This window comes from Thermobia domestica, chromosome 15 (assembly GCF_964235325.1).
Source record: "Thermobia domestica chromosome 15, izTheDome1.hap1.1, whole genome shotgun sequence".
Taxonomy (NCBI): Eukaryota; Metazoa; Arthropoda; class Insecta; order Zygentoma; family Lepismatidae; genus Thermobia; species Thermobia domestica.
In genome coordinates this window covers 16,038,919-16,063,070 of record NC_137468.1, presented here as the reverse complement: position 1 = coordinate 16,063,070, position 24,152 = coordinate 16,038,919, and the positions used below count along the sequence as shown (strand labels likewise).

The window sequence follows — 24,152 nt, the reverse complement described above, 5'->3', positions numbered from 1 at the left end:
AACGCTTCCACCGGGAAAAGCACTGGAAGAAATCTTCCTTCTGTAAGCACCCTCCTCTCACCAAACTCACGCAATTTCTGCTAATTAATAATATATAAAATATATTTTTGTAACCTATGTTGCAATTTTTATAATAATGAAGTAATTTTCATTTTCGGTGAAAAAAATGTATAAAAGTATGTTGTAATTTGAAAAAATTAAATATTAATAAAATATATTTAAACTAAAAAATAAAAAGTTTGATTGGTGTATTTTTAGAATAGGATTTCTAGTATTGCTTGATTGTAGAATTTTAGTAACCAATGACACGACAGCTACTTTTAAATTATGTATATAGAGTAATCATAACAATATACAGTATTAGAAAAAAAAATACTACAGATATATTGCTATTGAATTTTGCTGTCTGTAGAGTAAGAAACTTATCTGAACTGATTAAACGGTGACAAATATTTTCTCTAGACACCTTTCGAAACATAGCAAATCAGTTATTAATAAGAAATTTATTCATGGTGGTTAATCTATTCTAGAAGTATTTATTCTATTCTTGTTTGGTTTGTTAATGAGCTACAAGTGTTTCCCTCGGAACAAAAGATGTTTTGAGAAAATCAAAGGAATTCTTATCTCAAAACCTCCGCTACCTTTTGACAAGCCGCCAGGTGCCAATAGTTGACAATTGAGATGGTTAGCTTTGACCTTGAAAATTTTCCGGAATTACTAAAGCTCCCTACTGATAAAATGAACCGATATAACTAATGGTTTTGCCAAAACAGACAGGGTAAACAAATAGGTACAACCATTTCATGAGTTCCTGTACGTGCTTTTTCTTATTCACATCTTCCATCACCACTCCTTTATCAGGGTAGTGTTCTGGTCATTGACCACCTAGAACAGATAGTGAGAATCCGTGCTTCTTTCTCTCCAGTCATAAATACAGAACATCTGCTTCAAATATGAGAATACGAAAGACTTAAGAAATATAACAAAACGGTATTTTGCGTGGCCAAGATACGCAGGTAAATTTATTATCATCATCATAGGGTAAACATTGCTTCAATGCGGTCAACTTTCCAAGATAGACAGGTGGTCAACTTACAGAGTAATAAATAACGAATGTCTTATGGGAAAATACTGGTTCAAGACAAACCAGGCCAAGATGAGAAGTGGCCAAGTTCACAGATTTTACTGTATTCAGTTTATTCCGATTTTTCAATCTTTATTGATCCTGAGATCGTCTTCTGGAAACGTTACTTATGAATGAAAACTTGAACTGCTGATGGTCAAGATTTTTTTTTTAATACCTTTGTACTGGCAGGTCACACGAATACCAATTTGTCCGTGACAAACTAAATCCATTCATCACAAACGCTGGAAATAATGTAAATATCGCTGATTATTATGGTGTTAGACCACATTTAATTAAAGCGGCTTTCAGTATTTGACTCAACTAGCATGTAGTCTAACGCCATAGTGATCAGTGATATTTATACTATTCCCAGCGTTGTGATGAATAGATTTAGTTTTCCATGGACAAATTAGCATTCTTCTGACCTGCAAGTAGTAAAACGGAAAAGAAAAAAATTGTGTGTGAGACCATCAACAATTTAAATTTTTCTTGGGGCCAATAGAGGTAGGAATAAAATAAATAACAACGTTATAAGGTAACTAATCTTTATTTTATTTCATTACTTTTATATTTTAACATATTAGTGTAGTGGTGTATTTAGGATTTTGTTTCGGGGGGCTATGCACACACGGAGTAATAGGAGAGGGGCAGTTGCTTACCTGAGTTTGAGAATTAAATATATTTTAATCGTTTGTCTACTAATATACTAGAAGAAAACGTGAAACTCGTGTGTCAATAAACGATCCCCCCGCCCCCAAGGCAAATCTGAAATGATGCTTCTGCAAACAAGGGGGGGGGGGGATGAATTGGAAACCTCTTGCAACCGTCTGTGTTTCATGTTCTAGTTAATATACTAAAAGTTCCCAAAGCTCCAGGCTGTGGAATCGGAGTTATAACGTCATGAATATGAGCGCCGTAAGAATTTATAAGATAATTTTTAAATGCCTATGAACTCCCACAGAATTAATGTAGAAAGGTCATTTTTGCACCAAATTACAGAGAAATAGTTGAAAAATGTTTATGTAGCAATATCTTGCATACATCTAACATTTCTTCTGAGTTATGTTAACCAAAAGTGAGAAAATGTGATTTTTTAAAATCTTTTTTCGAAGTCTTCCTATAAATAAGTAAGTAGTTATGCAACAAAGTGACAATATTTTTCATTAGTTATGTAATACATTTCGCAAAGCTGTAAAACGATACCAATACATTTTCTCTATCATTAATAGCAAGGGAGGTATGTTAATTTATTTACGACGGTGTGTGATTATTCACTAGGCAGACGGCATAATGGTGATACAACTTTCTTATGTTAAAATTTTAAGGAGATATATTTTTAAACCCTGCGTAAAACATTATGAATATTCTCAACGGATACTAAAATTCTGTTCTAATCATCGCATACATCTCAACGTTTATATTTTAAAAATAAGTCTATTATGTCTAAATAATTTAAAGCGCTAATTTGAATTTTGTTAAAAAATACGTAAATAATAGGGATGTATTTTTCCTCTTATCAACTTTTCTGCCTGATTAAAATGAGACGTACATAATGTGAACAAAAATAACCATTATTGACAATATTATTTTCTTATTGAACCACATACTCATGGTGCATTGTAACCAATAATAATTAATGCATCATGCTAACAGGGACGTAGTGTCAATTAAGGCTATAAGGCTTAGCCTATCCATTTATTTATACATCAGCCTCAAATGTTGCTTTTGAATATTGATACAATTAATTTTATTAAAATGGATTTATTTTATAATACACTGTTTAAACATCAAGCGAGTTGAAGCGAAACTTCTGCAAGAACGCACGCATTGAAGGCTATCGGCACCTAGCCTTCCGCTTCTCTCATGGAATAAGGAGAATGGGGCGGTGACAATCACTTTCCCGCCACCCTCAGCAGACGAAAACTTCTTGAGCTATACACAAATTCAACATGATGCAACGAAAGTGGACGAATGTTGACGAAAGGCTAGCCTTTCGGATGTTGGCGAAAGAAAAGCGAGAGGATGTGGTCTTAGAAGAAAGTATAGAACAGAGACTATGAAAAATTTAGAAGCTCACATTCAATAACGAGTTTTGACCAAGAAAAAAAAAAAGAGAGAGAGAGAGAAAGACAGAGAGAATAAAAATGTTATGTTATTATGAATGGTATTAATTTATCAGAGACCTTATTGCGTACTGGTTTGCGTTATCACAGCGTAAAATTTACATTTTAGTTTTCGATAATTGACATTGCAGTTATGTTATATTTTTTGCGTTGCGTTGCGTTGCTATCCTCAAGTTTTTCGAAGATCGATACTGAAAGAGACCTTAGATGATTTATAGCTTCTTTTGTTTTTCATACTTTCAATCTAAAAATAGCTTTTTCTGTAAAAATCATCAATTGACTGTGAGCTACTGCTCCACTGTTTTTCATTAGTATGCTGATATGTGTTGTTGTGGGTGAAGTGCTTAAGTTTGTATGTGATTTGGGGAAGTTACACTTAAGATCGTCCTATAGCTGTCCGTTTTTATTTTTCTTTGAAACAGTAATACAGTGTATGTGTGATATGCGAGTATTACATATGTAAGGAAACCGTATGTGTAAGGGAAATATGAAGCAGAACCACTCTTATACTTTTTCTTGCATTGTATGAAAAATATATTGCATGAATTAGAATTTTTCTATCAAGTATTACAGCGAAGTCAAAACACTAAAACGTGATCGTTTAAATAAGGGCGGGATAGTTTTTTTTTTGGGGGGGGGACTTAAATTCACTTTACACTCATATATACATACAACAAAAATTGCAAGTTTCGCGGGATTGGGCCCCTTCTAGCCACCCTCTAGCTACGAATCTAATTTCAGCCTACCCATTTCGAAACTTCACGCTACGTTACTGCATGCAAATAAATGAACCAAGAGCACTGAACGCTAATGTGGAATGTCACAAACGATTATACTTGTTACACTATGAATAACAAAATGTCTTCACAAATTTGCTATTGAAAACATGCATCACATATTACATATCTGAATCATCTTTCTCACGAACAGATAGCAGAGACTCCTGCAGAGAAGGTTCATCATCATCATCATCAGCGTCGTAATCGAGAATACTGGGGTTGCTACACCCACTGCTATTGCAATATCCACACGAAACAGAACGCTGTAAACTAACACTACAACAACGACAACCTTGTTCACTTCCAATTTCACACTTGCAAAATATTAACTTTAAGATGAAGTCTGGAGCCGAAAGTTCTCGAGTTAAAACTGGCTGCAGAAGACCCATCCGTATGAAGTGGGTAGCAAGTCGTTGTTCCCCCATTGTTGCATCTGAAGATAAACACGTTTTGAATGTTCTCTTGCTGCCCCAGATGTTGGGGGAAGTCGAGCAAGTTCCATCTGAGAGGTGATAGGACGTATTGCCACTGTTTTTAGGAAGCACTGATACCGGAGTGTATCCGAAGACATTATTGCTTTAGGAGCACATACAAGGCCAATAGAAATTGCTCGCCTGCTTCTGTAACTTCTTGAACATTTCCATTGGGATTATTGAATGCTGAAGTAATTTGTCGTAGATTAGGCTGTGTTTGGAGAAATCAGAATGTTTTTTTTCTTCCCTTGGCCAAACAAAGATGACGAGGTGTCACATCGGAAAGAGCATGCAAAAATAGCATCCCTTGACACAAATCTCCAAAGAGAGTTAATATTTTAAGTCCGCGAAGTAAATGACTTTTGAAAGTAAATGGGCACATTATCGGGTGCAAGTATAATTAGAAGAACTAGTAAATCGACATTTGTAACAACCTCCACAATTGCTTTTTCTTCTGCCATCTCCAGTAATGACCAGCTATCAATGTATGAGCATCAATCTGTGCTTGCTGGGTCAAAGTATTTCCAAACCCAAGGTCATTTCTTAAACCATCAATAAATCGTTCCTTAGTTTCAGAATTACTCAGAAACTTCTCTTGGACTACCGTGAGCATCATATTTTCTGTGAAGTGGATGTCAAGTTAAAGACTGATTTTGCTTGACGACGCCTGTGCTCTTCACGTTATGTGCTGGGCATGGAATACCCATCAAAGACGACAACGTAGTTTTTAAGCAAATGTTTCCTCACATAGGTGAAGTACAGTCCATGTAATTCTTTGTAAGTCAGGCATTGTGGCCAAACAACTCTTAGCAATAGGCACAATCTTGAGGAGGACATAGATACTTGTCACTTTCGATACAATTATCTATTATATCACAATACGGATTTCGGTGTTTTTCTCATGTATCAATCATCAGAGCTGAGGGTTGAGTTGTTAGTTCATGGTTTAAACATTTCTGGAGGTCCTCATCGGTTTTCACAACACAACTTACTCTGAAGAATAACTGTTCATAGGAATAGCCACGTCGTCGTTGATTTTGACAGCGCTAGTCATATGTGCTAATGTCCACACTCTGTCATTTCAATGTAAATGAACTTCCTTAAAAGATTTCCCTACAATTCGTCCCGCTGCAGCTTTTCCGACATCAACTGCATCGTCACAATGATTAGCTTCACTTGCTGTAATACTACGTGTTAAAGATATGAACTCAAAACTATTTGTGACCGGATAATGAAGGGCAAACCACACCACCACTTTTGAACAGTTGTTACAACCACGTACTTGTGACTTCCTAAGCTGAATGTGCTGTTCAGAGGAGGTTAGTTCCATACCATACCATTTCTCAAAGTGTTTAACGAGCTCTGAACATGCATACAGCCAAAGTGCTACTCCTTATTTCACGTCCATGGATCAGATCGGCAGATGATTTGAACGATTTCATCAATACTTATTCTATTGTCATGTCACTCCAATTACCAGCCCACATTTTGTCGGTACGTCTAATTGCAAACTGTTCTGCGGTGACAAATTTTTGGAACTTTTCTGGTGTCAGTCAAGCATTCGTAAGAAGGCTGTGACCAGTTGTGCTGCGAAGGCACAAAATTGCAGGTGTTTGTCGTGTTTGTTAGTGATGATGATGATGTTACTCCCAAAATGATCCTGAAGCTTTTTTCGCAGGTTTTTGTCTGAGCATATTTCACTTTTTGAAGGTAGATAATCACGCAATCGCTGGAGTAATTTATTCAAAACGTGTTGGCATTCATCACGGTCCTCCAACCAAGAAAATAAGTTTCTGAAGTGCTTCAACCATTTCCTCATCCTCTGGCCGTCCTTTCTTCAGAGATGATGATAGCATTAAAAAAAAAAAAAAAAAAAAAAAATGTAGCAGCTGTTGTGGTATCTGGTTTCAGCAGCAACTAAATCAATAACACTTTTCACTCGAACTGTCATATTTCGACCCCACTCATCATTACGAGAATTAAGGACACTCAAAATTGACTGTTTGCTTTTATGGATCGCATTTCGTACACGTTTCGGTGCTCCAGAGGCAAGTTCTTTCTTTTAATCAAAGTTTATATCACATTCCTCTCCCCAAAAGAGGAATGCTGTTTGAAGTCAAAGGTAGGGAGACGGGATCTCAGCTTTGAATTTTTGAGAGTGTTGAACGAAAGCTACAACACTACTTTTATGTGTGTAGTTCCGACGGTAGCTCACTCGTATCCGAACTGCTGCAACATTTTCCAGTTTTTCGTGTAATCCATCTTTACGTTGAGGACTGCTTTTCACTAGAGTATCGTTTCCACGAGTAACCGTTACTGTTTCATCTTGTACCAGCAAGGTCTTGTTGCAAATAAGACACACTTCTTCCATCTGAGCAATGCAAAATATTCTATCAATTACTCAGAAACTTGAAAAATACAGAAGATACGTACATTATTTTAATTACGGTATCGACTAACATTGAAATTATACATAGAAACATATCAACACAAATAAACAGTTCAAAAATTTGTATTTTATTCATGGTTTAACAACTCAGAATTTTTTAAATAAAATTCACAAGAATAAAACATTATGGATATTTTATGTGCACAAATTTTCTGTTAAACTGGTAAATACACACACCAAATAGGAAAATCCCAAGTGTTAGTTTCTGTATCATGTTCCAGTTAAAATAACAGTCTCCCAAAACTCTTAGCTGTAAAGCTTTTAACTCACATTTACTGAATCCTGTTGCGTGTTGTTTTTAAGGTATTCATACGGCATCTTTGTGAGACACGGCCAATAGTTTGAGGAACACTCCTGTCCCTATGACGAATTAAACATATGTTTACTGTCCGTGGAGAATATTCATATGTACTGGAAACTTGAGATAAGATCTAAAAATACTTGCTTGAGAAATTCAAAGAAAATGGTATTACGTACAGAACCTGTCTGGCTAGTGAATAATCACACACCCTCGTAAATAAATTAACATATCTTTCTTACTATTACGATAGAGAAAACGTATTGGTATCGTTTAACAGCTCTAAGAATGTATTACGTAACTAATGAAAAATATTGTCATTTTGTTGCATAATTACGTAGTTATTTATAGATGAACTTCGAAAAAAAAAGTTGGAAAAATGACATTTTCTCAATTTTGGTTAATATAACTCAAAAGAATTGTGAGATATGTGTAAGATATTGCTACATAAACATTTTTCAACTATTTCTCTGTAATTTGGTGCAAAAATGACCTTTCTACGTTAATTCTGTGAGAGTTTATAGGCATTTAAAAATTACCCTATAAATTCTTACGGTGGCCATATTCATGACGTCATAACTCCGATTCCTCAGTCCGGAGCTTTGGGGACTTTTAGTATATTAACTAGGACATGAAACTGAGACTATTGCAAAAGGTTTAATCTCTCCCCTATTTTTTTTCAATTTATTGAATAAAGGTCCTGGACTATTAACTGATTTCATTTTAGAAAAAAAAAAAAAGAAAAGAAAAAGAAAATATTCAGTTTTATCTGTACATTTTTACTTGAAAGAAAATGTTGAAACAAGTTGAAGCTGAAATATACTGATTGCAGTTTTAATGGCAGGAATTGCAGACTGGTGAATCTTATGTGATATGATACACACAAAAATTTAGCAGTGAACGTAACCGTTTGTTCTATTCATCGAAGAAAAAAGAAGTATCCTCTTGGTCTACCTGATTTCCCGGGCTACTTATTCCCACTCTTGATTTTCTTTAATTCAAACATTTACCTTTCTTTATAACTAAAAGATGTAAATATTCCTTTGCTATAATAATTAAAGTCCCGTTATGTTGATATCCGTGCAAGTTGATGTGGAACACCAGTTTTGCTTATCAGCTTTTCTTAGTTTTGGCGTTACTAACGACGGCCGACTTGAATCACAGCTAACAATGGTCGAAAGTATGATAGGAAAAGCGAAAGCAAGTAAGAACTAAGAAAAAAAAAGAAAAAAAAACAAGAGTAGAATGGACGAAAGAAAGAAAGAAAAAAAACGCAATTCTTACATGGAATGAAAGTTGACAAATACAGTGTTATTCTGAACAAAGAGCATAAGAGAATGGAAAATCAATGAAATTCTTAGAAATTGTAAGGATTATTGTTATGTGGAATATAAAAAATGAATGTGAAATATGAAAAATTAACAAATTTATTTTTTTTGGGGGGGGGGGCTTGAGCCCAATAGCTTCCCTCTAAATACACCATTGTTAGTATGTAAACAAAAATGAAAACTTAAGAAAAATCGTCAGTATTGTTAATAATCGTATAACCTTGCTGATAATCCTTGATGACGTTTATAATGGTAATATAATATTTTTTCCTAGTCTCGTTGCAGATATAATTATTTTCAACTCTAAATTTAATAAAAATTCCTTCTTGGAACTGATACCGAAATTTTTGAAACTACAGCCAGACTACCGTCCCAAAGGTTTAGTTGAAAAAATTCAGCCGAAATGCAGGGTCTTATACTTCCCAGTAGACTTTCCAACTGTTACTTTTAACACACAGAAACACCAAGCTCTTCATATTATATGGCCGCATAGATGGTAAGTAGCCAGATGATTTGAATTACTATTAAAACACAGTATTTAGTTTATACTTTAACTGGATTCCATGCAAACTAGTCTGACCACTTGAGTTAAGTGGAATTTATGTTTCAGGTCTATCAGAAATGACAGGGAAATATAAAGTGTATTGTAGTCCTGGAGCCACTAACACTTCTGTATGCAGGTCATTGCAGGGTGGAAATTGTTGTTGGATTGGTTGATTGGATGCATAAGAAGGATAAAAATCTTAGGTGAACACTCCTCACCTCCACACTTTTTCAGGAATGACGTCATTCAAAATGGCAACCTGATAACCCTGATATGGCTTAAAGTATCCAAATGGAACGTCCTAGAGACTTAAAGATGAAGTAAATCTACCAGAATGCTATGTATTCTAGTTATGTGAACCAAGGTTATTAATTTTGAAGGTACGTAGAATCGAAATTCACCGCCATTTTGGAAAATGGCATGCAGAATGAACACCTTGCGTCTTGAGTATGAAAAGACTAAAATAACAACATTGATGTCCAAAGAGTGCTTTTATGTCGATAAATTCAATAAACATAGGATTGTTCCCTGCCAGTGTCGTGTCGTAGGAAAATCAGCGCCCGCGGTGAAAGTATATGACGGCACCCATATGAGTAAGGTCGATAGATCGGCCGCAAAGAGCCACTATGGTTGGCGCAAAGCGTAATAAAATTTTCAAAAATATACCCTGCTTTTCCTTGATTTCGAGCACTTTTTATTACTTTTTCCTTCCATATTTTATATATTTTTTCTCCTGAATTTGCGCCCCCTTACTTAGGCGCCCAAGGCCGTCGTTAAGCTCGCTCCCTCCCACGGCACGGCATTGCTCCCTGCCATGACTTGCGTGCTGAAGTGTTAGTTGGCAATTAGTATAAGTGAACATAAATGACAGTAGTGTGTTTTAGCAATCATATTTTTTTTTTTTTCAAAAAGAAGATATATTTCTATTAATCTCTCATTATAGAGATTTCTGCATTTTTTTTTTTTTTTTTTTTTTAAATCTTACACTTTGACATTTTCAGTACATACAACATGAAATTTCAGATTTCACTCACGACACACAGACGTGGCACACCTTAAATATGCACATGCACTGGCAAAATCATTTGAAAATTGAACCATTTATTTGGATGGCATAAGAACACCATTAATAACTTGAAAACCATATTTTTCCGGTTCAAGGTTTACATGTCCTTCTGTACAGTGAATTTGCAAGTATGTATGAAAGAAAACTCGAAGAATATGTCCATTAGCACAGGTACTTGTCGGAGATACAGGTCTTCAACGCAAACATTTTTACCATGAACGTATTTCCAGAATCTGAACTCGTCTAATGTCTTACAAGATGTTGTTTTCTTCAGTAACTGCACAAATTATTCTTCAGCTGATTTCATGATAGTGTACCTTACAATTGTACCTTATACGGTGACGTACTAAAACTTTTCAAAAACTTAACTGGGTTGCAGTTCATAGCAGCTTTGTTTATGCCACACTTACCGGTATAATCTGCTCCTGAGAGAGCATGAAATGCAGGCAGCACAGAGCACATATCATTTCCGAGTGTTTTTGTTAATATATGAATCGGCACTAACTTTGTTGATTCACTGACATCAGTTCTTAACCACACTTCCTTAACTCCCATTCTGTGTAGTTTATTCCAGTGGAAGAGAGAGAAGACCATTATAACAGTATCAGAAGAAACAATCGTTTGTTACCCCTGATTTGCAGAATGTTAAGCATGAACCATCATCCGAAAATCAGCTTCTTCAATGCAAGACGATCTACACTTGGAATTGCTGTCTGCAAACCACTTTCCATAGCTGTACAGTTAACCAAGATTTCATTGTTCATTCCTGAGAAGGCGCTGGAGACATGTATGTGAGTCATTGGCTGGCTAATCAATTTACTTTTACAATTATCGCTAATAAGTTGTTGAAGAAGTAACATATTTAATTAAAGATGATAGCCAGAATTTATCTACTTGTACTGGTAAGCTGACATCTGAGGTTACTTTTTACGAAATAACAGTGCTCTTTTGCCTAAGAGTACGTTCGGAGTCTTTAGGAGAACATTCAAAGTAGCTGTCAAACATATTGTCGACCTTTGCAGCTTGTGATGAAACAGATAGTTTGCATGCAGCATAAGCAATAGCTACATCTCCATTTTTTTTTCTTTTGTTACCACCTTTCTCCAACAGTGGAAGTGCTGTCATCGGGTTGGCAAATAACATCTTTGGCATCTTCATTTAGCACGGATTCCAATTCCTGCATCAGTGAGCTTTGCTTTTACAAGAAGTCCTTGTTCATCAGAAGGTAAAGTTCATAGTGGAACAGCTATTCAAGTCAATCCCCACGAAGTTCAGCTATTTCAGTGATCTTGCATTTTTTGTTTTTCTTCACTGTTCGTAATCGCTTTCTTTTCCGGACGAAATGTTGCAAATTTTATGTGGTGTATAGTATCCCAGATGCGAGCATCCTTCTCAGCGTAACGTTTTAACCTGTACGCATCATATATTTCATCACTTATGAAGCAAATACTGAGAATTTGGTCCTTGACTTCATTAGCCACCGCAACTTTAGTGACTAAATTATGAAGTGAAAAGTTATCATTACCAAAGTCTGACGGCGCAGATCCGGGCATCGTGGTGGCAATGGCTTGACAGACCTTCTGCTTATCCACCGCTGGAGGAATGTTGTATCCAGAAACTCACGAACAACGTCGGCGTAGTGTGGAGGAGCGTCGTCATGTTGAAAGATGACAACCTCTGGAAATTGTGGCATTGCTCCGCAAAGAAAAATAAGCCTTATCACTTTATCATGCATCAGGCCACACCACACGTTCAATTTAGGTGTGTTACGCTCGTACTCTACGTAGGCACGAGGATTTTCAGCAGCCCATATTCAAACGTTATGGTGACGAACATATCCACAGACATGGAATGCCACATCATCGCTAAACACAATTTTCTAAAAAAAAATCGAGCATCATTTTCGATCTCATGAAGCATATCTGAAGCAAACGTAAATCGTTTGGGTCTATCCGCTAGTTTAGTAGCGTCCAACAGCTGCACTTTGTAACCCGAAAAACGTAGATGTTTCTTTAACACCATATGAATTATAGTATTGATTAGATATAAATGTCAAGCACACATACGCACAGATTTTTTAGAACTTCTTCAGTAGCTCACCTGTATAACCTCTACAGTCTCGTCACTTACCGATAGCCTACCAGAACGGGGTTTGTCCAACAAACTGCCGGTATCCTCCATCTGCTTATCCCACCGAGTAATGTTATTCCTATGTGGTGGCACTTCGTTGTACATGCGACGATATTCACGTTGTGCTTTGGTCACGGATTCGAATTTAGCAAGCCACAGAACACACTGAACTTTCCTCTGTACCGTCCTCATCTCGACTGGCGTGGGCTGCTGCGCAGTTCGTGCCTGTGTGCGCACGCACTTGCACGTCATAGTACGTAAAATTGGATGTTTTCCTTTTATTTGGTGAAGATTTCACATTTCTACCTTCTTTTGTTGCTTTCCTGTGACCGGTCAAAAGTGCAACATGACTTTACGGACACACTGTATTAATCTTGATAAACTTTACTAATCTATATATGCACATGAATCCCAAGTCATAACAGGAGGCCAATTCTGGTAGATTTACTTCATTTTTAGATCTCTAGGACGTCCCATTTAGATACCTTAAGTGATGTCAGGATAGTCAGGTAGCCATTTTGAATGACGTCATTCCTGAAAAGGTGGGGGGGAGTGTGCACCCAAAATTTTTATCCTTCTTATGCACCCAATTAACCAATTGAACAATAATTTCCTCCCTGCAATGACTTGCATATAGAAGGGTTACTGGCTGCTGGACTATTGACAGTAGTGTTAGGATAATATCAATTCCTAATTTTCCTCAGTAAATTAAGAAAAAAAAATACGTAATACGTAATCAAGGTTGTCAGACGCCACACACTTTTGATGCCAGTCATACAAGGTTTCTCCGTGAAGAGTAGGACTGATTTTTTTCTCGCCAAAACGTGGTGAAGGAGGCGGATGTTACTGCGCTGGCTGGGTGGAGGAGGGGGTCTTAGCTACCAGCGCACCAGTCGCCAGTCGTTTCCAAGCCTTTATGGAGTGTAGATCGAGGTTAAGGTGAACCCCTTTTAGGGTTCCTTGTGATCTCCATAATGAATCGTTTGTTTGAGCAGCGTTACGCGGTGAAGTTCTGCGTCAAACTGGGTAAAACTGCGAGTGAAACTCATGATCAAGATTGATTATGGGAGTGATGCCATGGGTCGATCAAGTGTTTTGGGGGGGGGGGGAAGAGAGCAAGTTCAAGATGAGCAACCGTCAAGGCGCCTTTCAGCGGCAAAAAGTGACGAAAACTTAAAGTGCGAAATCTTTTGAACTCTGTTCATCCAGCAATCGCTGGATCATGGAAAAACGACAATTACGACAATGCGTCGAGCCATACCACCTTTGCTGTCACGGACTTCCTGACCAAACATGGCATCACATAGCTTCCCTAGCCACTCTACAGCCTAGATGTCGCTCCTACAGATTTCTTTCTCTTCCCCCGGCTGAAAAACGTCATGAAAGGACGGCACCACGGCACGGTTCAGGTCATTCAAGAGGGCGAAACTGAAGAGCATTTCAGTTTCTGTGTTCCAGGAAGCCTTCAGTGATTGGCAGAGTTTCTGGAAACGCTGTGTTGGTGCAGAAGGGGCATATTTTGAAAACTAAGTCGATGTGTCAAAATTGTGAATAAATTAAAAAAAAATCAGTCCTACTGCTTTCCGGAGAAACCCTGTATATTTGATATTAATGTACTTGATCATATATTTAAAAGTGAAGTTACATTTTAATGAATTTACTTTTAAACATTTTTTTAATTATTACATCTGTTTTTCTTTTTTCAATTTTCATTTTTTAAAAATAGAACAAGTCTCAATTTTGGAAACGAAGCACTTTGTAAAGGATCAAACTTGGAAAGTTGTACTGATTTATCAAATATCTCCAGTTCGCAACGGTTCGCTAGAACCGATTGTTAAAATATTTAAATATTTAGACTTTGCAGAGCCGTTTATGATATCCAGACGTAAAAGTAATTTTACCTAGTTATACCCAGGAACAGTAAATTTTAGTTTAACCATCTTTGCTTTTAGAAATTCTTACAGCTACAGGGTTAAACATGTGATCTCTCAGAACAAGGAATAAGCGTTTATCTCTTAATCTCAAATGCTCTGATGTCAAGAATGAGAACTGGGTTCACATGAGTGTAGTGGTAGGGGTTATTTATATTTGAAACGCATACATACCATTATCAACAATTATATCGATCCTTTGCTGTATTAAGGTCGTTCCAATACTTTAGACTTGTATTAGGATGCTGTGTAGATTTCTACTTGTCACTTGTGGTATCCAATAAAAAAAAATATTTTGTTTATCTTGTATGATTTGTTTCCTAAGAGAGTTATATCTATCCATCTACTATTTTATTCTCTCTCTCTTATATATAACCGGTTGTTAAAAAAATTAGAATAACATCACTGCTAAAAAGTGCATAAAAATGATTCATGAAGTTGGAACCAGGCTATAATATCCTCTGATTGTACCACGAGCACTTACCGTACCGTATTTGTGCAAATATAAGCCGCGTGCGAATATAGGCCGTACTTAAAATTTGGACAGAAGATTATAGAAAAAGTAAATCTCGAATATAGGCCGCAGTACTAAATTTACGAGAAAGTTCAATTAGACAGTACTTTGAGATGTATCTCTCTCCTTTCCATTTAACTCGTGCATAACTAAGCTTGACTCATAAAGATGATCTTTATGATAGTGACTGAGCAGAATTCTAGATCGTCTAGCGAGGGTGAAAAATCAGACGCTGGTGATGTTGAGATGGTGGAAAATGATTCTGCTTGATTTGGGTGGGTACAAACAAGCTGACACAGTTTTGCGAACAAAGTTTATTTTCTTTATTTTCTTTCTTTCTTTCTTTTTTTTTTTTTTCAAGTACAGTTACTGCATATAAATATTCCGTATATATATATTATATATACTGTATAACAAAGATACGTATTCCTGTTAATACAAGTATTAAGTGTACAAGTTTTCCTTATGCCAACGTAAGGTGTTACCGGCACCCAATGAAGGTGGCAATTTTTGCGAACTAGATATGTTTTTCTGCAATTTTCTTCTTAAGTCTTTGATGCTTTACAAAAGTAACTGCAATAACTTGTAATGGTATTAATTTCAGCCCACAAGATACGTGTACGTCATTTTGAAATTCATGACTTATTATCTGAGGGAGAAAATCTCGATTATAGGCCGCACTATGATTTTTTCAAGCCAAAGTTTAGAAAACAAAAGTGTGGCCTATATTCGCGCGAATACGGTATATAAGTTCAATATTAAAATGCAATCCTGTTTTATTCCCTAAATTGATGTACGTTCCTTGTATTCAGATTTTTTCTATCGTGTTAAGATATATTTTTTACTGATTTTACTTATGATTTTATGGTACAAGATTGTGAGGTGATTTTCTTGAAAGGACGATTTTGTTTATAGTTGTGATGTTCACTAGTGGAAACACATTTAAGAACATTCGGTATACATAATCCGATTTGAACGAAATTCCCACCACATAATGTAAAGAGGGATATCAATTTAATGGAAACACGTCAAATAAGAGATGATAACAGTCAGTCGCGACCGCAACGCCGGGTTGTTAATGATAGTGTTGGGCAAACTCCGTACTACAGGGTGTCTACCAATCAGGGAAGTCAGGGAATTTGCAGGGTCAGGGAATATCATTGTGTGTCAGGGAAAAATCTTTCCCAGGCTGTGAGGGGTGAAGGAATGCCACTAAATTGTCATAAATTACAGGTAAATGAATTGGTTCGTTTGTACGTTTGTAGAATATTGTATAAGCATATAAACAATGATGAAAACTTACAGTTTACTTTAAATATAAGTTATTTTCCGTGAGTTCTACTAAGAAGAAAAGAATGACAGTCAGGAAATTTGATTATACTTGCTTGGTAGACACCCTGTACTACCTGAGGATAAGTAGAACAACAGTATACAGTAAGCTGAGCAGACGGTGATAGTGTACAATGGGTGATGTCTCTGATTTCCAAAGAAATAAAATTGTTGGCGCTTGGTTATATGATCTGACGAAAATAGCACGTGTCTTGTGGGAAACAGTGTCCAGGGTGAGGACGGCGGACAAGTCTCACGGTAAAACCAAATCAGCGAAGAGGAAAAGTGGTCGGAAGAAAATCTTCAGTGAAAGGTCCCGTCGAGCATTTAAGCGGATTGTCACTCAGTGTTGTGCGACTTCGGTGCAAAGTGACGGAGAAACTTAAGCAGCAGCCCCCACACCTGTGTTGACAATCACAGGTCGCCATGAGTTACATGACATGGGCACTGGCGAAACCGTTGATAGGGGACCACCACACTTTAGCATGACGCCAATGATGTCACGAACATGCAACATGGACTATTGATGACTGTAAACGTGTGATATCATCGGATGAGTGATCTTGTTCACCTTAGAATCGTCCGTATTATGAGGAAAGTATTATTTCACTGAGTATTCGGCACATTCTTGTCGAATGTCCTGAATACTCAGATCTCACAGTCTGTTTTGTACACTTGACCTAACCTTGGGGAATGATGATAGTTATCTTGGTCATGTACTTAGGTTTATCCGTGCGTCCAACGTTGTTCACTTTCTATGAGCTTTTTAGTCCTTTGTTTTTTTTGTTTGTTTTTTTTGTTGTTTTTTTTTTATTTTTTGCTGCTACAATTTTATCTTTTATTCTTACTTTTTATTGTGGCTCTGCGTGGCGTAGTCGCTAACACTCTCGCCTTTGGTGCGAGCGGTCCTGCGTTCGATTCCCGGTGAGGTCACTCGGTCGAAAAATTGTAACAACTTTTTCAAGCCAGCTATCTTGAGTGAGTTTTATCTGGGCTTTCCTCATTCACACCTGGCAAATGCCGGGATGGTACCTAACATAATAGTTTCAGACCGCTTCCTTCCTTCTCCAATCCTTTCTTCTTTCCCTTTCCCCAGATAGTGTGCTCACCAAGGGACGTCATCCCTCATACGTGACGGGCTAACATTGCCATAGATGCCGAAATTCCAGAAATCGAAATCCTAGATTTTATCTTTTATTCTTATTTTTATTGTTTTTTTTATTTATTGTTAATGTTATAAGTTTTAACTCTTCTTTTATCTCCTGTTTCTGGTTTTTATTTCTGATTGGCAGCGCTTTGTTTCTTATCTTTTAGTATATTGATTTTAGTCTTTTTCTTGTAGTCCGTGTCTGAGTAAGCGTGTTAATCGTAACGAGGAGGAGTCGTCTTAATGCTGACGTCCCCATTCATTCTGTTCCATTCGTCCATGTTATTGCAACCACGGGTCTTTGTTTTTGTGCCAGACGCCGTAACAAACTTATGATCCGCAGTCTCTCCTCGTAAAACCTGGCACCGGTTCTGTGATGCTGTAGGCTTGCGTCCTGTGCTGACGCTTACCAGTCGTATCACTGCCCGTGATTATATCGCGAGTCTAGGGGATCATGTGCATCCTTTGTTACTAATGTTATTTCCAGACAATGACACCATACTCCAGGACGATAATGCTCCTACTCACACAGCTAGAGCAATCCACCGTGCTCGACTCGGTATATACGTCCTCTATCCTGGACTAATAGGACGCCGAACCTAAGCCTTATCGAGTACTTGTGGGACATAGTGTGACGAGAGTAAATGGTGGTTGTAAGAGTAATCGCAACTCATTCTCTAATCAAGAATGGAATGAAAAAAAAAAAAAAATAGCCAATCAAGAATTCCCGAAATAATTTCCATGGGTTACCAACATGGCTGCCATGCCATAACGTGAATAACTTCCATTTATTCTGATGGCACGGCGCTTGACTGCTATCCTGGCTTCAACAACAGCTATCACGCAGCTACACCAAGATTTACAGTTCGTGAGATACATTCAGTATCTGTACTACTCGCTATCCGCATAAGCGACTGCTTGTTCGACCGTTGGGTGCAGTTACACGTGTTATTAAGATGATTTTTTTGACTCCCTGATTAACATGTTTGGAATGTCCCACAGGCACTATTGTTGCGATTACTCCCCCTACCACCACCTTCTATTTGTTTACCAACTTTGGGTTAGCTTCATGAATTCTTACTTTGTGTTGTTAAATGTATTTCCCATTTAACAACACATTTGGGAATTGTACGAATTGTCTATATTGATATTTGTAACCATTAGTTTGACGCAATATATAGTGTGTATATAGCCACTATGTAGTTTAGACTAGTAACAGGTAAAATATTTAGCTCTCTATTGAATATTTCATTTATAATATTATCCTTTTTGAAAAAAAAAAAAAAAAAAAAGCTCATAAAAGTTAAACATTTTTCTCTCTTTCTTTTCTTTTTCTTTTTCTTTTCTTTTCTTTGTTTTACTATTTTTGATGAAAACCAAAGTATAGAGTGAAGTATGCCTTAAAAATCTAACGAAACTTGATAAATTGGTCATTTTCAAGAATACAGTGCACCAAATTAATTAGCGGACAAATTTAAAAAGTTTTAACTATGTATCGTGTTTTTCTAATGTTAACTATTTTGTTGCAGGGAACACGATAAAGATCCTGAGACATTTTTTAATGTTCTCCTATCGCTGGCAGGCAAAAAGTGTCCATTTGTGTTATCTGTGTTAGGAGAGACATTTACGTATGTGCCACCAATATTTGAAGAAGCCAAGCAAAAGTTAAAGGCCCATATTTTACACTGGGGATATGTACCTTCAAAAGAGGAATATTTTAACATCCTTGCACAGGGAGATGTAGTGGTGTCAACGGCGAAGCATGAGTTTTTTGGAGTTGCCATGTAAGTTTGTGTTTTGAGTAGTATATTCGTGCTTAGCAGAGTAGAATACGATAATTGGTAGTATGACTAGAACAGAAGTAAATGTAGATAGTCTATCGGTCACGAAAGTCACGAAATCAGAAAACGGTCATGAAAGTCAATAAAAGGTCACGAAATTTAGCTTGTTGGTCACGATTTTTTTTTCTTATCTGTACTAGAAAATTTTGTTATATAAAACGTCAAAATTCACCCCAAAAATGGCTATGGTCGGGTTTAGACGCTACCAAATCGCTAGCAAAGCACACTTCTATCGCATGCATGAAAATTCTTACGTTGTTCTTGTTTAGGATTCCATTTTCAGAATATTTCAGTCATCTCTGTGACCATGATCGCGTACATATGCGATATAAACAGAAACCTTCACTTTAATATATTTAATATATATATTGCATTCCTTGTCCTCTAAAAGAAAACACTTCCTTCACTTTCTTCGTTCATTCAGTTTTTTTCAGAAACGATATATAGATTCCTGTCATCTCTTCCTGTTGCTATTAGATATCTTTCATAGCGTTTTATACAACCTAAATATACAGGGTGTCCCAAAAGTAATGGCGAAAAATGAAACCACAGAAAATGAAACAGTTTGGTGAATTCCTACACGACGTATGGAGAATCTGTGGCGCAATTATGTAACCTGCGTTTAACAGGTCAAGCCGATATGATATTTATGTCTTTCTGAACTCCCTTTCTAGCTTCTATCATAATTCCAGTAGGCAAGTGTGAAGTTCCTTCCACCCACTTTCGGAGCTGTCTAGCTACGCGCCGTCCACTTCCGGACTATTTGTCATATACACTTTTTGTTTTGTTTTGGTGCCAGAAATCTGTGGTTTCACTTTCCGCCATTACTTTTGGGACACCCTGTATTACTATGGATAATCTTCAGGAGATCGGAGTCTAATAAGAACAAAGTCTCTTATTTGTGAAGCATTTGCTTCTTCTTAAGGACATGTACTTCGGTTTATGTATAACAATGTCAGAACAATAATTTGCGATCATGCTTCACGGCCGGTTGATCATAGTTTTTGCTTCAATTTTTATTGATTTGCCTCGAAGCAATTACTTCATAAATTAAAGCAAAACACGTTATGTCGTAATTGTTATTGTTCATCTGTAGAGACACATCTTTTTCGGTAATGCGATATGTGCAAAACGTTAAATAAAAAATGCTTGTATATATCAGGAAACCTCCAACTTTCCGTTTCAGAGCCAGAAGTCACGTTCATATTATGGCGAATTTTTGCGAAATTCGGCATTACTTGCGATAAATGCGAATGAAAACGAAGTGGAATTCTTGCTAATTATAGCTAATAATAACTAAAAAGCGCATTTCCAATATTATTCAAATAATAATAATAATAATAATAAAGTTGCATTTACGAGAAAGCTCTACGGGTTAGTTGATCCAGAAACTGTTTCACTTCATAAAGATGTAGACATCAACAAAACTGAACTGTTGTTTAAATTCTTGACTGTGTTTTGTCTAGAAAATATTCCTTATCTTATTGTTGAAAACTTCAATAACCAACCTTACTTTTAAATCACGGTAAGTAACCAACAGATCATGAAGTTGACATTGTATCATTGTTAAACAGTTTAAAAGTTAACTACGGGTGTTCTGTTGTCAGCTCGTTACGTTCAATATGGTTGCCAGTCTCGAGTGTTGATATCGAGAGATTCTTTTCCAAGTATAATATGATTATTGCTAACAGGAGAACAAACTTAAAAGAAGAATTGGTAATGTCTTGCTGCATGTTATCCTTTAACTAAGCATGACGCTAGAGGAAGTGTTTAAATTTTTACATTAATCTCTATATTTCAGTGAATACATTAGTTAGAATGTGCATCTAATCAAGGTATATCGTCATTTTTGTATTAGATATACACCTTACTACCAAAAATATACCGTTTACAAGTTCCATAATAATAATAATAATAATAATAATAATAATAATAATAATAATAATAATAATAATAATAAAACATGTGCTACATATAAAAAATAAAAGCGATATAAATGCGAAAATTGTGATAATTAATGCTACAAAATATCAAAATTATTGCGAAAAAGTTGCGTCTCTATTTATCCAGCATAATGACTCAACATAGACTTAAGTGACTGTCATGAAGTCCGATATCGTCGCTGTTACGTAACAGTACAAGCCATCATTAATCACCCATGAGGAGAACGAAATGTCTTGAATCATCAATGTAATAAAGGAGTTAATCCAGAATTTATTTATTTTTTTATACGATGTCAATTTTCCGACGACTTGTCGATGATAGCAATAGCTAAATTATCCTACTGAAATGAACCTTGAGAACATGTTAAAAGATAATTTCCTCATTGAGTCCAGATGAAATACAAGGGCTGTTCTTTCGGAGACGAGAATCATCTAGTAATTATAAAATACAGTATTTCATGACTTTTCATTCAGGCTCTAACTCATTATTAAATTTTTGAACATCCGATAGAACTGGGGCCGCAGTGGCTCAGTAGTAGAGCGTTCACCTCTGGTTCTTGGGGTCTCTGATTCTATCCCAGCCCGCGCCAAGTGAACTTTGTGGTGTGCAAAAACCGTGTGCGTGGGTTTTCTCGCGGTTCTACCGTTTCCTCCCACTTTCTTCATTCCATCATTTCATTCATTATTTGATCATCACCGTCTCCTTTAGCCTAGCCGGTATAACCGCGGTACGTAAAACTCAAAAGATTTCATTTCAAAATAGCGAACTCATAAGTTTTTTTCAATGTACCATGCACGTCGTATTTCTGAGTATTCTGTTCTGTCAATAATGGCGTAGCAATACCATTGTGAAGCAATTGGTAAACTACTTAAATTAAAGGGAGACAAATTTCGAACACAAAAATAGTTCTAGGAGATAGTATGCTGACCACACACCATTCAGTTAAACATACGCCACCAGACTGACCATAGCGCTTTGTGCCTGTAGTACGAAGGAGTTTGGTTTTACTCATATATGACGAACAGCATTATAAAAATTAAAAAAAAAAATACACGTTTAATAAGATCATGTTACTTAAATTTTTGATTAAAATATGTTGGATCTTTTGATGCATTTTTGGATCAGGGACCACAAATTTTTTGAACAGCTCCTAAATCTTATATATATATATATATATATATATATATATATATATATATATATATATATATATATATATATATATATATATATAACGGAATCAGCACATCACACTGAGTTAACTGATAGTTTGGGTTTGGTTACACTATATGTAGTTCTCCAGATATAAGGTCTACAAGAAAATTTTTGCCTGAATGTTTTGATCCAAAAGATTTTTAAAAATACTTTATTGTACGGCATTTTTTCAAGATCGCTAAGTAAGGATTATATTTAATATTTTGACGTCTCCTTTAGCCTAACTGATATAACCGTCGAACGGAAAACTCAAATATTCATTTCATTTTCTTATTATTATTATATCATGTTATCAAAAATATTCAAGGTTATTTGCTTGTGCATTGTGTGTGTTTTTAGGGCTATATATTTCTTCCAGTTTTTGACCTGAGGATCGTTGTATTTTTACCAGTATAATAGGAGTTAGTATAGAATCCTTTCATTTAATAAACTATCCATAAAATTGGTTAGTTATATTTTCTAAACAAATCGGTTCGAAGAAGTCTATAGGTCGAAAAGTGGATAAAATATCGCCATTGAAGAAGAAAGAAAAAATAGAGGACAATAAATAACAATTAATTTATCTTCTGTAATATTTATTGTTTCCTTTCCATTCCAGGTTGGAAGCTGTATTTTGTGGTTGTTATCCACTGTGTCCAAATAATCTTGTGTATCCAGAATTATTCCCTTCAGTATGTCTATATAAAAGTATTGAAGAATTACAAACGCTACTAGAAGATTTTTGCCTTCGCCCTGAAATACCACGTATGAAGGTGAAAGAACTTAATATTGAATTTGACAAATACCGTGCTCAGACATTGTTACCTCTGTACAAAAGTTTACTTTGTAGTTAGTGATACTTGATGTATGTAAATATAGTACATATTTTTAATATATTTGTTTACTTTAAGGGTCAAACTACACAGCGTGAAGAAACTTGAATGTTCAACGACATAGAAACAAAACCTCGCTATTTGAGTCTATTGTCATCAAGCCAATTCACGTAGATTTATTGTTACCTTTTGAAGACTATGTTTCATAACCTTCCACCTTCTTGTTCTATCCAGAGGTCTCTTGTCAAGCTTTGTACTTTGGTACTTTCGTGCTTCATCGATTTGTTCGTTTTGTTTTGTTGAACGTCCCGTGATTATGCACCGAGGCTAAGGAAGACGGTGTTGATGAAATAAATGATAATGGTGGATTGACAAAAGTGAGAGAAACAGAATAACCCTCTGAGAGAAGTTCACACACTGTTCGTTCCATCACAAAATCCACTTGATGGGAACGATGAGGGCTACCCCAGAAAGTTACAGACGTTTTGAAATAAAAGAAAGTAACAGAATGAACAAACCAAATTGTATTATATGCATTTGAAAAGTACATTCTTAAGTTATTATCCCACATAATCGCCGTGCAATAAGACACATATCATACCATGGCACAATTTTTTCTTCAATACCGCCGCGGTAGAAATCTGCCCCCTGTGATTGCAACCACTGGCTTACACCAGCATGCAGTTTGGTGTCAGTATCAAAGCGTTGTGTAGCGAGCCATATCTTCATCGCTGGGAAGAGGTGGTAGTCGCTCGGGCCAAATTCGGGCTGTATGGTGGGTGATCGAACGCTTCCTATCCAAAACTATCCAAAAACTCTAGGGTAGAATTCCATACACCAAACTCCGTGAAATTTTGGGAAAATATTCAGCAAGCTCCGCTTGCAATGACGATTTGCACGAATTCTATCGTCGATTTGCCTCATCAGTTTGTCAGCCACAAGGTTAGGCCTACCACTGCAGTCCTCATCGTGAACATTGGAACGGCCATTTATAAAACCAATGCGTCATTGCCTCAGTTGGCTTTTTTTTTTTCTCAATAAAATCCTAATCACAGAACACACCTCACAAGAGGCGGGATTTTCTATTGCAGCACACATTGCAA

At 36.3% G+C, this 24,152-nt stretch overlaps 1 protein-coding gene across 2 annotated transcripts in view; it reads left to right on the top strand.

Annotated features, from left to right (window-relative positions):
* LOC145672091 (tRNA-queuosine alpha-mannosyltransferase) overlaps positions 1-23,110 on the top strand; it is a 44,179-nt gene extending 21,069 nt beyond the window's left edge. Inside the window, exons 4-6 of one of the 2 annotated variants that reach the window (XM_081741346.1) lie at positions 8,851-9,072; positions 18,767-19,021; positions 22,836-23,110. In XM_081741346.1, coding sequence (XP_081597472.1) covers positions 8,851-9,072; positions 18,767-19,021; positions 22,836-23,070 — 712 coding nt within the window. In that variant the 3' untranslated portion in view covers positions 23,071-23,110. The remainder of the gene's footprint in view (positions 1-8,850; positions 9,073-18,766; positions 19,022-22,835) is intronic. The other variant, XM_081741344.1, reaches the window with a different exon arrangement.
* The last annotated feature ends 1,042 nt before the right edge of the window (positions 23,111-24,152 follow it).